Below are 16455 nucleotides of genomic sequence, written 5' to 3'. Positions count from 1 at the left end.
AACCATAAAAGACTAACTGGATAAGGTGTAGCTCAAGTGAATGAAATGTAATAAATGTAGTCTCTTGTTTCAAGAATTTTCTTGAGGACTTGATAGAAAAAAAAACAGATTAATCAAATAGCAGCTCATAAATGCTTACAAAATTTAAAAATTCAGAAACTTTCTGACTAAAATTATATAATTTATATAAAAAACATGAATTCCAATAATAAATAATACATAAAAGTTTTTCCATATGACAACATACTCAGAATATAAAAACGGTCCTCAACAACTACTCACTATTATATGTGTTGTGGAACCTAATTCTCTTCTCATTCTTATTATTCATGAAATTTTGCCAAAAGTAGAAACCCCAACTTAAATAATAATAATAATAATAATGTTCAACAAAAACAAAAGACAGAACAAACCTTCTAGAGATATTATTAGGGCGCCATCTTGATCAGCTTAGCCACTCCCCATCAATTGTTTCAATCTCTCCAATATCCATACTACAAAAACAAATAAACAATCATACATTAGACAAAACAAAAATTTAATCTTTGTAAAACTGTCTGAAACTAACCATGGCAATGAATGATCATCATGTGTTGTATGATCATGGAAACAGCTTGATTCCTCTTCACTCGACAGCCAATGTGGAACAAAACCATTAGCACTTTCATCAAACAGATAATTGCAATCCGGTTCTGTTTCTTGTTCTAGTTCTAGTTCTAGTTCCATTTCTGGTTTTGTCACTGTTGTGTTTTTAAACACCTTAAACCACCAAGCAGAAGCAGATGTTACCAAATTCACCTCATCATCATATTCTCCTCCTACTGTCTCCACCTCCTCTTTCGATAACTCCATCTTCACATCACTCGATATCATTACAGCCGACTCAGCTTTCACTCCATGATCCTGAACAACACTGGGGGAATTCGTATTCGTATTCGAATTGGAATTGGAAGAAGACGAATTGGTATTATCCATTTTCCAGCAAACAGATGTTTCCAAGTTAGCAAACTGATTAAGGTTGAGGTTTAATCCCAAGGTTTGATTCGGCAGTGGGAAATCAATCATGTCATCATTAACTGCCGTGAATGGATCAATTGATGAAGAACCAAATTGGTAAATGGAAGAAGATGAAGATGGCCATAAGTAGTTACAACCTGAATTGGGTTGTTGTTGTTGTTGTTGTTGTTGAAAATAAGAACAACATGAACTAATATTGCTGTTGTTGATGTAGCTGCTGCTTTGTGTATGAGGAGGGTAATAATAAGATTGTTGTTCTTCTTCTAGTACTGTTGGTGGATGTGGAAGATTATTTGAAATCTGTAAATTACCCACCACCACCTCTGTTGTTTGTTCTTGTTCTTGTTGTTGTCTTGGATTGGATGATTGTTTCATGGCTGCTCTATGAAACTTAAGTGCAGCTACAATTTCTCTTCTAGCTTCAGCCATATTTAGAAGTCTTTCTTGATAAGGTCTACTAGTATGTAACCTTCTCCTAACTTGCTTCTTATGATTATTATTATTATTATTACTATGGCTTTGCTCATCTTCTTTAGCAACATCCATCTCTAAAATCTTCAACTAGAGAAAACAAAGAAACACAAAACAAGGTTTATAAGAGGAAAAGGGTACAATAATATATAACATTTAAGCAATTTGGACTTACTATGAGATAGTATGAGTTTATGAACAAGATTTATATGAGAGAAAGGTGATTGGGTGATGGGTTCATCTTCTTCATCATCTTCTTTATCATCTTCATATGTTATGAATATGAATCATTTCATTTTCTTTCTCTCTCTACAGTTAGATGTAAGAAGCCATTGATGATGCTTAATACATGGAATGTAGAGAAAGAAAATGGTTTCCTTTTATGAATGAATGAATCAATGGAAGCAACAGCATCAGAGAGAAGAGAGAATAGGGTAAGTGGGAGTTTCAGTTGGGGCCCATATTAAATTACGGCTGACGACACTACGTACTGTGCTCTGTTCTGTTCCGTTTGATACTGTTTTTTTTTTTCAAATAAAACATTCTATTCTATTTATATTACTTTTATTTTAAATATTCTAACCATTAAATCACTTATTTCATTTATTTTATTTTTATTTTATAAATTTTACTAAACAAATCTTGAATAACCCATTATTTTGTTTTTGAAATATTATGAAAATAAAACAAGTTTGTATAAAAATAAATAAAAATGTTTTTTTTTTTATCTTGCTAGTGGATTATTATTATTATTATTATTATTATTATTATTATTATTATTATTCACTAGCAGGTGAAGGACGCCGCCACCACCGCAGAGCTCTCTGTATTTTACTATTGTGGTCCTTAAAGATAGATAGCAAAGAAATTTACTCAGCATTCATTTTTCATAAGTCTTGTTTGGAATTTGTTCAATTGTGTTATTTAAATAAATTGAACATTGAGATTAATAAATTAAAATTTCGTAAATAATAAGTTACCTACATTTAAAATATTTAAAGACAACATAATTTTATATAACTTTAATCATACATATCCACAAATTTTGAGATTTAAACAAATATGTTCGAAATCACCGTAAATACCCAATAAAAAAACTCAATATATTAAATATATATAATGGTTTTGAGAGGTTAATATTTTTTTTATTAAAATAATTAAAAGTTACTACTATATCGGTTTAAATAGAGTAATTTAATACTTTATTACCAAAATTTTGAAAAAAAAAAATCAAATCAAGAGTGTCGTTTATTTTAGTAAATTCAAATAACTAATATTAAATTATTAATTAAAATATTAAGATAATAATAATAACTTTCATTATATATTTATACAACTAATATATTCTATTCAAATAACTTATTTTTTAATATATATTTATATAAAAAAAAACTTCATTTTCAATACTATTTTCTCTTCTTCTAAATATAAAGATAATTTATTGTATTACAGTATATAAGGATTGCTATTGTACTAAATCTTTGTTTATGTATTATATTACTCTCAGTTTATATATTAAAAAAACTAAGAAATTAAGAAACTCATAGTTACTTTAATTTTATTTTTGCTTCATCTACTATTACAAATAGCTCAAGTTACCTTGATTAAACTTTAAAATCGATTTTCCATTTATTTTGTCTCTTCAATATATGATGTTACTAATTAAGAATCAAAGATAGTATTATTGTTTTAACATTATAACATGCCAGAATGATAAAAAAAAAATCGAGTGTTTGCGTCATTGCCTGGGCTTTAAAAATTTATGACAGACTTTAAAAACAAAATAAAAATTATGAATACAACGAGAGGTTTTGCTCCCTCCAAACAAATAGTAAATTAAAGTAAAAAAAATTATGAGATCATGTCACATTTCTACCATAAAAAAAATAATCGTGAGTAGAATTTAGCTCAGTCGAATTCTAACATATATCCGCCAAATTTAATATATATATATATATATATATATAGGGCCGACCCGAGTTTTGAATTACCCCATCTCCGGAAGAAAAAAATTGTCTATATTTTTTATTGCCCTAGGTATAGTTTAAAATTTTGATAAAAAATAATGATTTTGGTGAAGTTTGAACCCATAACCAAATAATAACTCTAAATTTTTATACTAAACCACTAAACTATAATTTTTTTTTTGTTTAAAATGCAATAAATTTGAATAAACATTTCACTACTCGAAATAAATGGGCTCCCTGATCCGAGGGCTTGCCGGGCTTACCCCAGGAGAGAGCCGGCCCTATATATATATATATTATTTTAAGAAACAAGTTTTGTCACAAATTTAAATAGAAGTTCAAAAGCAGAAAAAAATTCAATATAAAACAATAAGTCTATTTTGAACTATTAGTTCAGGAATTTGAATCCCATCCTTTATTAATAATAATATATATATATATATATATATATAATATAAATAATAATAACTAATATGCATTTTATCCTTTATGGTATCCTATATCCTAATAAATAAAATAGAAATTAATAAACAGATCTAATTAACCGTAAATGCAAACTATCACACCAAAACTTTAGCTGATTTAATTAGGTATCTTTTATAAATAATAAATTAGTAGATCAGTTTATTTAATTTATAATTAAAAATATAGAATATGTGATTTTAATTTTTGTTAGATTCAGTTTAGTTAAGGTTAGATTTATTAATTAATTAATGATTTATTCAGTGATATAACAGGAGTCAGAAACTTATTCGAAGAATTTGGCGGTGGATCTACAATGGCGATGCACCGAATGAACAATAATAATAAAACTGAAGAACGCGCATGAATGAGAATTGATAATTGATAATGGACAAAAAAAAGTTGAATCCAGCATAATTAAGACGTACGATACCTGAATCCTGAATTCCTGATCAGTTTGATCTATCGATCGATGACGAAACCTGAACGTATTCGTACTCCTATGCTTTTACAGCACTGACGAATTTGCAGAGAGAGAGAGAGAGAAAGAAGAAGAAAGTAACGAAGAAGAGATCTAGTAAACGAAACGAAGAGATACGGTACCTGTGAATGCGCGACGATTCCGTTGTTACGGTGGATTGATTTGTGAAGAGAGAATTGAAGTTTCGAAAAGGATGAGACAGTTTACCGACAATCGTGTCAAATATCTGCGGTGGTGGCGTAATCGCATCATCTCTCCTTTAACATCATCATCATCATCATCATTTTGGTTCGTTGATGAAGATTTGCTTGCTTGCTTACGGTGCCTGAAACGAACGAACAGTGAGAAATGAGGAAGAGAGAGAGAGAGAGAGAATGGAAGGGCTTGAAGTCTCTGGATTTTATAGTTCGACGGTTTTCGCGTGAGAAGGGAAGGGGGATTCCTTCTAACAAATTCTTTTTCTTTTTATTACGATGATCAGGATAGAATTTATTATTATTATTTTTATGGTGGGCCGGACCCCTTTTAATCAGACTATTTATTAAATAGACCCTCTTTCTTTTTTCACTTTTATTTATTTTTATATTTACTTTTAATATAAATTATAGCTGAATATTTAAAATAATAATAATAATAATAATAATAAAAATGATATTTAGTTGGAATGGATTAAAAAAATGTAACGAAGAGAAACTCATTTGAATTAAATAGCAAGTAATGAAGTAGAGTAAATTGAACATTATCAGTATTACAAATCTAAGAGATTGGGTAGTTTCTTGGTCCTTTGTCTTTACTTGTAAACTAAATAAGCAGTGTCAGAAGAATCTCTACCTAAAATTTTGAGCAGCAGTAAAATTTATCTGTATCCCCGATAGTTGGTAATCAATGTTAAAAAAATTCTATCAAAATGACTAATCATCTACAAACATTTTCAAAATAGTGAGAAAACTCATAAAAATTATTAGAAGATACATGTGAAAGGCCTCCAAAAGTTAATTTTAAAAACTCCTTAAAATAAAAATAGTAATTCATATCCAACATCATCATCTCATTTGATGCAAATAATGGAATGAATATTGATTCGAAAAATATATGGTTCCCAACACGATTTAATTAAGTTTGAAATATCTATTTATTTATTATTTTATCGAAATTGTTTATTGTATATTTATTTTTGTTTGAAATTGTCACTTATATCTTATTTTTGTAAGAATTTATATTATAAATATGTAAACCATTTAAAATAGTATAAAAATAGTTAATTTGGGTTGAAAATATGCATAAATTTCTTTTATAAGTGGTATATCTATTTTTTATTTTCCAAATCTTATTGCGAGCAAATATTTCACATTCATTTTGAGATATCTTTTTCAACTCCATTTTAAACGACAATCCATATCTTTTGTTATATTTTCAGAAAACGATGTTCAAACTATGGTGACGATGACGATGACGATGACGATGTTACTAATTTGTCTCCTCTATATCTATATCTAGATAATGTGAGTTTATTGTGTGCATTTAAAATCGTCTCTATGTAATAAAAAATATTTATGTTGAAAGAGAGGAAAATGTCGAAAATAATATAGTTAAAATGTATATATAATATGATATAAATTACGAATTATATATAAAATATGATATTGTAATACAAAATCCGTAATATTTTTAAATCGGCCGATTAGACGAGATTTATACTAAAAGGGAGATTATCCCCTTAGTAATAATAATTTGAAAATGAGAATAAATGTAATTTGATTTAAAGATTAAATTAATTTATAAGTCAAACTAAGTTCAAATGTAAATCTAATAAATATAACCTCGTTGAAACATTAGAAAATCCATGTTAATTAGTTATTAAGAAAGTTCATTTTAACTTTAGATTCAAATATTTAGAGTTAGATTTTTCATTTTATATTTTTTTTGAAATAGTCTAACTATTTTAAACAAAAACAAATGTACATAATTTAAAAAAAAAAATACAAAAACAATTTCAAACAAATTAATATTTATGAAAATATTTAATATTTAATTAAATGTATTCAGTATTGTATATATTATTCATAATATTAAAATATAAATATTTATATAATAATATTAATAAAGGATATATTTAAAAATTAAAATTTTACAATTTGATAGGACATTTCTTATTCGAAAAGCTATAGTCTTATAGTCTTATAGTCTATACCTACTAAACAGAGGTCTGATTCGAATGAGTGTTTAAAAAAAATACTGATTATTTAAATAAAATAAATGAGGGTGAGGAGTTAGAATTTTATTTATTTATTAAAAGATTTAAAATAATCATATTTAAGTATTTTATTAATGAGAATTAAGTGATATGATAAACGAAAAATCATAAATAATTTTTTTTTATTATTCAAATAAACCAAAGATGAATTAAAATAACAAATGTGTTAATATAGATCAATTAAAAAACCTTTTATTTTAGAAGGCATAAATAATTGAAGTTAACTCTAATAAGAATAATTTAATTTAAATATATTTTTTTACCTAAGTAATAACATAGTTGATGAGATCTCCTCTTCCAATTTAGTCACACCAGTCTCTTTGGAACATCTGTGTTCAAGTCTAACAGGTGGTAAGTCCGTTTGATTAAATATATTTGCAGGCTATGTCTGTTTAACCTAGGCTATGTCTGTTTAACCTGTGAGAAACGAAAAACAACATTAACATTATGAACTATATATAGTTTATGAGATAAAAAAATCTTAAAATTTTCATTTAAAAAAAAAAGAAAGAAAGCAAAAAATATTAATTGGGTCTTTAATATATTAGATGAGGTTAAAATATATTAAAAGTTAAAAATATATAAAATTTGAATCATACACATCTACCACATAATTAAAAATTATATATATATATATATATATAAATAACTGACTCATATTTTTTCATGTCTTTTTATCCTTTCGATAAACTAATTGCTAACTGTCATATTGTATCTCACACTTTTTATACTTTTTATATGTCTTTTTATCTTTTCGACCGATAAATCACCCATCACCCGACCTCCATCTCGTGATTTCATATTTTCAAATACTCGTCAAATTAACCACTAATTATGACATCACACTCGACAAATCACCCACCAGCCAACCTCCATCTCTTGATCTCACACTCTTAGATGTCTCGTATCATTTGTTTAAAATTTACGCCAAAATATATTATAGTCTAGAATGCATTCTTGTAAATCTAAATTTGCTATTTTGGGATTCAAACTCTGGTCTTAAACATAAAATATAAACATTTTAACCGTTAAACCACTTGAGATTATTAAAATAATTTTATTGTTTTGCGTATGTATTTAATATTATTATCAATTAGTTAATTTTTATATTAATTAAAAAAATATTTATTCTCGTAAATAAAATATTATATATATATATATGATTAGAAAAAAATGTATGATAAAAAATAAAATGTATTTATATAAAATTAATGATAAAATTAATAATATATATAAGATAATTCTATATTTAATATATTATATATATATATATATTAAAAATTATAGAGAAAAAAAATATATTTTATATGATTAATTTATATATAATTATTGAAAGAGAAAATAATTAAATAAAAAAATTATATATATATATATATATATATAAAAAAGAATGAGAGACTAAGAAAGTGGAGAGAAAAAAATATATATATTATATATTTAATTTATTGATAAAAAATATTATATATATATATTTAATTAAGAAAGAGAGTAGGGAAGAAAGAGAGAGGAGGGAGGGAGGGGGAGAGAAAATATGTATAGCTTTATTAAGTTTTTTAATATAAATGCGTGTAACTTTAGATTTTTATAGAAAAAAATACTAATTTTTATTTAATTATGAGTTTTGATATCACTAAAAATAGTTTTTTTTAATACAAATTAAAAAGAATTTACATTTTTCTACATGGGTATGGCCTCGTTTGGGGCAAACCCGATTCTCGGGCGGTCACTGGTTGAACTAAATTTATTAAAACGGTGTTAGCTAAATTAAAATTTGCTACCCATTTAGAGATAAAATTATGTTCAATCTGAGTCAAAAATATATTAAACTAAAAAATATGGTTGATGTCAACTTATAAACTTTCTACCCTTCTTGATTGAGACAAGTTGTTGGTAAATTGTAATATAACAATGGATAAGTCATTAAGTGAACAACATTTAGATATAGTTTTCAAGAACCATAAAAAATTAGAAGAAGAATTGAATAATCCTAATACTAACATGTAAAAGGAAAGCAAAAAGAAAGTTTTAAGCTTTGATTTATTCTAAAATGTCTCAACCTTCTTATTTAACCAAACAATTCATATAAGATAGTAAAGTTCATACTTAATTGTTTCAATTTCATTCAATTCTGAAATTAGTCAATTAAGAGTCAAGACCTTTTAAATAAATTAAACAAATAATTCGTTAAGGTAATTCAAGTAAAAAAATCATTCTTAAAAGATTAATATTACGTACTTATAATGTTTTAAATTGAAGATGGTGAGAATGTGAAGTCATACTAGTTTATAACATTAAAAAAATAAAAATAAAATATAGTAATACAATGAGACCCATGCAATATCTTACATTTACACCATGAAATGATGCTATTTGGTAACAATATTGATTTAAAAAGGACCTCGGTTATTTGTTTATTTGACTTACCACCTTAGACATTGCAATTCAAATCACATTATAATATCCAAATAAAAATACTATATGAATTAATAATTTCACAATGAGAACACAGACTCACTGTAACAAATTGATTAAAAAAATAGCTTATAAGATTCCTACAATTTGTTGACAAAAAATAAATAAAGAAATATAAGAGGATTGCTTTCAACATCTATCAATGTCTAGATCTTATCTTTTAATCAGAGACCGTTAAAAAACAAAGAAAAAAATTGGAACTTGTCCGCTGTCAATTTTTGTACAAATTATGCCATTTGATGTGTATGGTTCTAGAGATGCAGAGAAATTTTTATAAATATTTTGTGAAATACAATTTATCATAAATAAATTAAATTGTTCATATGAAGAGTATAGTAGCATACGTCTCTATTCCCGATTATTTTCGATTATTTTTGGTGTAATATTTGTTTCGAAATGAACGGTATGACTTTTAGTGATTGCGGTCGATTAATTTGTTTACTCTACAACGTTATTATTATAACGATATGGAAGATCTTTTCTGAAAAATTGATAGAGACGGTCGGTGAACTCATTGATCTTTTTTAGAATCTTCAAGCTTGTTAACGTTAAATTTAAGTTAAGTTTGTTTGTTAGTAAGCATTTTTTTCTTATGTTTTCAGCTCTCAAATGATTAATTTCGTTTTGTGTTTCGTGTTTTATGACAAAGTGAACACTCGTTTTTTTTTTATAGTTATACTTGAACGATTATCGTTATTATATTGTAAAAAAATTAATGATTTGAAATAAAAGCAATATTTTTTTCTTAATTTAGGGAGTAATACTACTTAAAAGCTCATTTTAACTATTTTTTTCCATTAACAAGTTTAATAAAAAGTCCTTTTGATCAAACTAAAAAATAAGATAAAAAAAATTCAGTTCCAGGCTTCCAGCAAGAAAAAAAAAAGGATAAACAATTCACAAAAAATTAATACTATTTGAAGAGACAAGTCCCAGCTATATTTTTGCAGTGTTTTTTTTTTCTTATAATTGACTTGTAATATTTTGCAAATAAAATAAACTAACACTGAAAAAAAAAATAGTGTAGAATTTTAAAATAAAATGAGCTAATACTATTTAAAATAAGGTGTATTTTTTTTACTTAAACTCTATATACTTTTTGACCTATATATTTCACTAATTAAAAAAAGCATCCTACTCTTATAATGATTAAATGGTCCAATTTCTAATAAAAAGATTAATATGTTGATAGATAATGATTGTGATCGATAATTTGATAAAATTATTTAACATATTATTAAACTAAGAAATGTTGGGATTGTATTAGCAATTATAATTTTTTTTTTGTTAATTAAAGAAATTAACATCAAGATCATGATCTAACATCTTAATGTTTTAATGAAAAATGAATATAAGAATTCTATTTTTTAATTAAGCTTAGTAGATTAAAATATAAAAAAAAATAATCATAATTATTTTTTTAGTGAACTTTCTTTTTGTGAGAAAAATGTTTTTTTTTTCTCTTTATTTTGGATTATGTGTTTTTTTATTATATTATTTTATAATTTTTTATAATACAATATTGTTTTTGACCCTCAATACTTTACAACAATTTTGTTTTTGAAAAATGGAAAAGTGGGACATTTTTCATATTTTTAATAAATGTTTTTTTTGTAACTTCTTATAGCAGGGCACGGTACATTTTTTAAATTGACAAAATTAGAATGACGCACATACTTATATTAATTTATAATAAATAAAAGTAATATTTCATGCATATATTATAATAATAATATTAATAAAATAGTTAATGACTAACAGTTACAATATTAAAAAAGAAATAAAAACTTCAATTAAACTAAAAACATGTCATAATCATTAAAATGATACAACCAAGTACATTGCATTTAGAAACACTATTTCAACTGAATACATCATCAATCCCGTTTGAAAGCATGATGTATTTCAACCTCTCTTTTTTTCTAAATATGGAATCTTTTATTAATACAGATTTATACTTTATATATATATATTGAATAATTTTTATTTTATTTTATTTTATTTAAGAAATTATTACGATTTTACGGTCACTTCTCATTTCAATTTAAGGCGTTTTTAGTAAGAGTTGAATATAAGACAAGATCTTTGACATTTAAAATATACGGTGTCTAATGACTAAATTAATGTGATTGATTATCATCACCAGAAATATATTGGTAACCAAAATATGTAGACATATCATATCAGTCGTATTAATTAAAACTTCTATTAATACTTCATCACTTTGAGATACTATTCAACGATCAACAATTAAAAAATAAGTGAGTTACTGATTAATGTTATTTGTGACATATACGAGAATAATTTACTATAATATAATATTTTTCATGCACATATCATTCTTAAATATTTCATCGATAATAACACTACATCCAAAGAACAAGATCTTGGGTGTAAATTTTGACTCTCAAAACATCTTTCAACAAAAATCATATAGAATCATCTTAATGGACAAATTATAGCAATGTCTCATATGAAAATTATCAATGTTTTGTCAACACATAATGTCTTGTTTATAAGGAGACACTTGCATGTGTTCTACAAAAAAATAACTTTATTATGAGAAGAACTCTCCCTAATGTTTAATTTCATTTATATCTAATTCGGCTAGAAAATCACTAGATCAATGTCGTCCCAAAAAAAATATATAAATCACTAAATCACTAGATCACTATTTCATTAATTGCGACATTTATATATATATAGCAATGGAAGCAAGTTTATGATTCGTTACATCTAGATTTTTGACACTACACCAAATGTCGTCCCAAAAAATGATTGAAGATCCATCCCCACAATGAATATGAACTTCTCGCGAAAACTTTTCTTAATATAATAAATTTCTCTCCAAATACTACATTATTAGATAATTAGACATTTTGGTGAACTAGTAAGAAAAAGTTTGACCATATTTAATTTGATTATCGAGTCCGAAAATTGTCCGACTTCGTTGAAAATTTAGATATAAAAGATCTCTATTAAAAAAAAAATGTCTCTAATATTCAGACCTTCTCTATCTTTAAACATTTAATCTTATCACAATTTTATAAGAATTCAACTTCTTTCATCTTCCATGAATTGTCACTCCTTTCTTAGTTTCATTTCAAAATTTCATTTGTTTTTTCATGTCATTAACTAGAACACAAAATTTATTTTTATCCCGAACTCTTTGAGCACAATCTGCCATGATACAAAAAAATTAAGAATTTTCCATTTTATTATTGTCCAAATTTTAATATATATTAAGAATTAAAAGATCTTAATATAAAGATCATTGTATACCATATTAACCAAATTACTTGAAAAATGCTCAATAAAAAATATATTCACAATATGTTTTCTAAACAATGAATTTGTTGTCATATTCTTAACAAAAGCTTGCCTAATAATTATTGACAAGATAGTTGAAGTCAATTTAAAAATAAATTCAAATATAGAATTTCAAAAAAAAATGCACACACATGGAATATCAATAATAACCATATAATATTAAAAATCTAATTTATATTTAGCCCACTTACACAAAATTGCTAAAAATAAAAGTAACAGTACTAAGAATAGAATTATGAAAATCGTAGAAGTAATTAAACTTTGTTTTAGATTATTGATCTTCCACTAGATTTGATATTGCCTAGGAAATCAAGTTGAGCTTATATTCTTATCTTCAATCTTTATTTTTATTTTTTTTAAAGGTCAAATTTTCATTAAAATTAACAAGGAGAGGATAGAGGGAAGATAAACAAAAATAAAACAGAAAGAGAATTTGAAAAATAAGACTAAATGCCAATAAGATAAAAAAAAAATCAAACTCATACAAAAATCATCTTTTTTCGAATAAAAGTAAACGCGTGAAGTATAAAGTTTTTTTATTCTTTTAACTCCAAATCTTTTCTTTTAAAATGTTCTTCTATTCGTTTTTTTCCAATTTGTCCACCAAATTTTGAGGAGTATGGGCTTCCAATCATCACTGATGTTATAATTGTTTGCTTCCACATTATCCTTTTTTTTCCAGAAGTCAGCGACGGTAAGCGACACCTCCTACTGAAAATTAAAAATATTTTGTAGAAGGACTCACATGTCTCTAATAAGGTCGCAATGGAAAAGAATGTAATCGATAATTATCTCGTTGTTCTTATAGAGACAACACTTACTGGTCAAATATATCCCATTTTATTTAAGTTTGACGATAGTTAAAACTACTCGAAGGTATTTTGGATTTCCATATTTCCTTCTCAGGGCCGAGTTGACGCCGATAATTAGATGGTCACATAGCAGATAACACTATTCTTCAATCTTTATAAATTTGTACAATTTATCTTAATCCCAAAAATTATAAGAAAACTAACCAAAAGATAAATAAGTAAATTTTGAATCAATATCTATATATAAACATAAATAGGTTGTTTGGACCATTCTTCTAAATATAGCTCAAATAATTAAACAAACTTTAAAAATCAATTAATTATGCAATATTGAAAGAATATTTCAAAAAAACAAAGAAAAACTCAATCCTTGTGTACTACTAGATTATTGTTAGAATTAACCATCTAACTAAACAAGCCCTAAAATACTTACATGAGAGGATAGATGAGAGGTTCTTGCATCACTATCTCGTAACATCAAGAAACTTCTTGACATTAATTCTCCAAACCTTGGAAGTTAAAGATAAAATATTTTGTTTTTAAGAAAAATTACTGTCACGGTTAAAAGTCAATAATTAATGTAGATTATTCAAAAATAACTATAACCTAAGGTTTAAAAAAATGTCTAAAATCACTCTATAGTTTAAAAAAAATCATTATTTCTTTATCATGTACAAAATTAGTCATTGGTGTATACAAAACAAATTTATGAGAAAATTCAGTATAAAAAGGCAATGAATTTGTATAAGAAAAATCAATATGAAAAGACAAGGAATTAATGGCTGAAATAATAAATTGGACTAATTGCAATTTGGAATTTCTTCATTTGAACTTTATCATTTGTGACTTTTATTGGAGGTCAATGGTAATTTGGAACTTCTTCTTCCGATCTTCATAATTTAGGATTTTTATTTGGATCAATTAAAATTTGGGACATTTTTTCTCCAAACACAAAATTTAGAACTTTGTATTGTCATGTTTGTATAAAATGGGGTTTTACCCTAACAGATATAGACATCCGTAAAAGAATTTATTACATGATTTTTATAATTAGAATTTTAAAAGTGAGACATAATTATAAATGTCCTAAACCCGACTTAACTTCATTTCATCGCGATGTGAAAAGAATGAGAGTCAAGATAGGGTGAGGGCATTCAATCATCGCGAGGTGAATGGTAGGGGAGTCAAACTAGGGTGCAAGGGATTGAGTCGGGGATGGGATGAATGTAGGTTTTCCATTTCATTTTTTGTTTTTAATGAATTGACATTTATTATAAAAAAAAAATATGTGACATTTAAAATGTCACTGTTAATTTTGTTAATTATAAATGTCACGTAATAAAAGAATTATGAGCGTTCATGTCTGTTAGGAAAAACCCCATTTTGTATAAACCTGACAATACAGAGCTCAAAAATGTTAAGTTCAAAAGAAGAAATCTCAAATTGCAGTTGGCCCCAATAAAGAACCCCAAATTGTGATGTTCGAAAAAGAGGTCCCAAATTATAATTAACTCTAATAAGGAGTCCAAATCGTAAAAAATTCAAAAAGAATTGATCCAAAATTAAAATTGGCCCCATAAGAAGTCCTAATTTATTATTTCGTTCATTATTAAAATGGTTGTCTTACAAATTTACTAGTTCTTTGATCCCCAAAATATATGAGATATTGAGATCTCAGGAAAGTTTATAGGTCTACAATTTTATATATAATTGAATGATTACTAATGTCTTTTATTGATAATGTTTAGTTTAGTATGCCTTATTTGAAACATAATTGGGTAATTTTTGTCTTTCATTAATTATGGTAAATTTGGATCGAGACATCAAATATGGCAATAATTAAGTTATTAATTTTTGGTAAACTATTTGGCTAAAAAGAAATAGTCGTATTTTCAGTGATTTTATTCGATCAATGTGTATAATTAATGACGACATAATTATAATGTAATATGAGATTCGTGCTGAAAAATTCGATTATCGACATTTTGAAGAACCTTCATGCACGTTAATTTTTTGTGTTTTTTTTATATGGTCATTTTTTTCTATTGATTGTTTTTCATTTATTTTAATATTTGTGATGTGTTTAAATGATTTTAATTTCTTATATTTAATGGACAATTAATATATATAGGTTTTACCAGAATTTTAGTGAGTAGTGATTTTGTATTTCACCTCAACTTTATAATAGGCTTTTTTTTAATATATCCTTTTATAAAAATATGTTAAGTTAATAATAAAATATTAAAAATTAATTTCTCAACAAAAATATTGAAGATCAACACTCAAATTAGAAGATTCTTTTACAAAACATATTATTAAATACATTAGTTTCTTCGTTTCATATTTACCAAACAAAGAAAAAAAACAGAATTTTTGTTAATGAAAGATAAAAATCAAATGTCAAATAAAAAGCTGTGTAGCATTGGTCATTGAAAAAATGATCATTTTTCCAATAGATATCATCATTATAATGAGTTTGATGAAACAACTTTTAACATTATCTTTTATTGCATCTTTTGCTTATAACTATTTAAGAATTTTTCTAGAACTGTAAACAAAATTTGATTAAAAAAAATTATTAATTTTTTTAGAGCTCTAGATAGTATTTAGTGAGTTATGTTGCAGTATATTAAGGATTTTTATTACAATTAAGTCTCAACCAAATTAATATATCATTTTATTTTAACTGTAGAGTATCAAATTAGTTTTTCTTAATTAAAAAAATATATCTATAAAAGTTATAGTACAAAGATATCATCAAAATTCCCACTATTATAACTTAAACTAATGTGTTTTTAGGTAAAAATTGAATATGAGTTCTTTTTTATTTCAAAATGTTCTAAGCAAATGAATTTTACCCCATTTAATATATAACAAAATAGAAAAATAAATGATAGGAAGTGTCCAATTACTTCAGTTTAAAATGATACAATATGATTGGAGTGATTTTATTTATTTTTTTTGTTACAAATTGGAGTGTTGCTTCATAATAAAAAAAAAAAACATGATTGATATTGTATTGTTATGACAGATAACTTGGACAATTTTTAAAAGTAACAAATTGAACAAAACAGAAACGCCCCATACCCCTTTCTCTCTCTCTTTATTGTATTTCTTCCTATCCCCTTTCCCACATACAATTATTTTTTTTTTTTTTTAGTTTTGTAAAACAAAACTAACCAATCATCT

At 25.3% G+C, this 16455-nt stretch overlaps 1 protein-coding gene across 1 annotated transcript; it reads right to left on the bottom strand.

Moving 5' to 3' along the window:
• Positions 1-251: 251 nt before the first annotated feature.
• Positions 252-2009, bottom strand: LOC124912482 (myb-like protein AA). The gene is made up of 3 exons (XM_047453111.1): positions 1664-2009; positions 569-1578; positions 252-494 (listed from the first exon to the last, which is right to left on the bottom strand). The coding sequence occupies exons 2-3, from the start codon at positions 1561-1563 to the stop codon at positions 446-448; spliced, it is 1044 nt and encodes a 347-aa protein (XP_047309067.1). The 5' UTR covers positions 1564-1578; positions 1664-2009; the 3' UTR covers positions 252-445.
• Between the last annotated feature and the right edge of the window lie 14446 nt (positions 2010-16455).

This window comes from Impatiens glandulifera, chromosome 8 (assembly GCF_907164915.1).
Source record: "Impatiens glandulifera chromosome 8, dImpGla2.1, whole genome shotgun sequence".
Lineage (NCBI taxonomy): Eukaryota > Viridiplantae > Streptophyta > Magnoliopsida > Ericales > Balsaminaceae > Impatiens > Impatiens glandulifera.
This window is presented reverse-complemented; position numbering and strand designations above follow the sequence as displayed.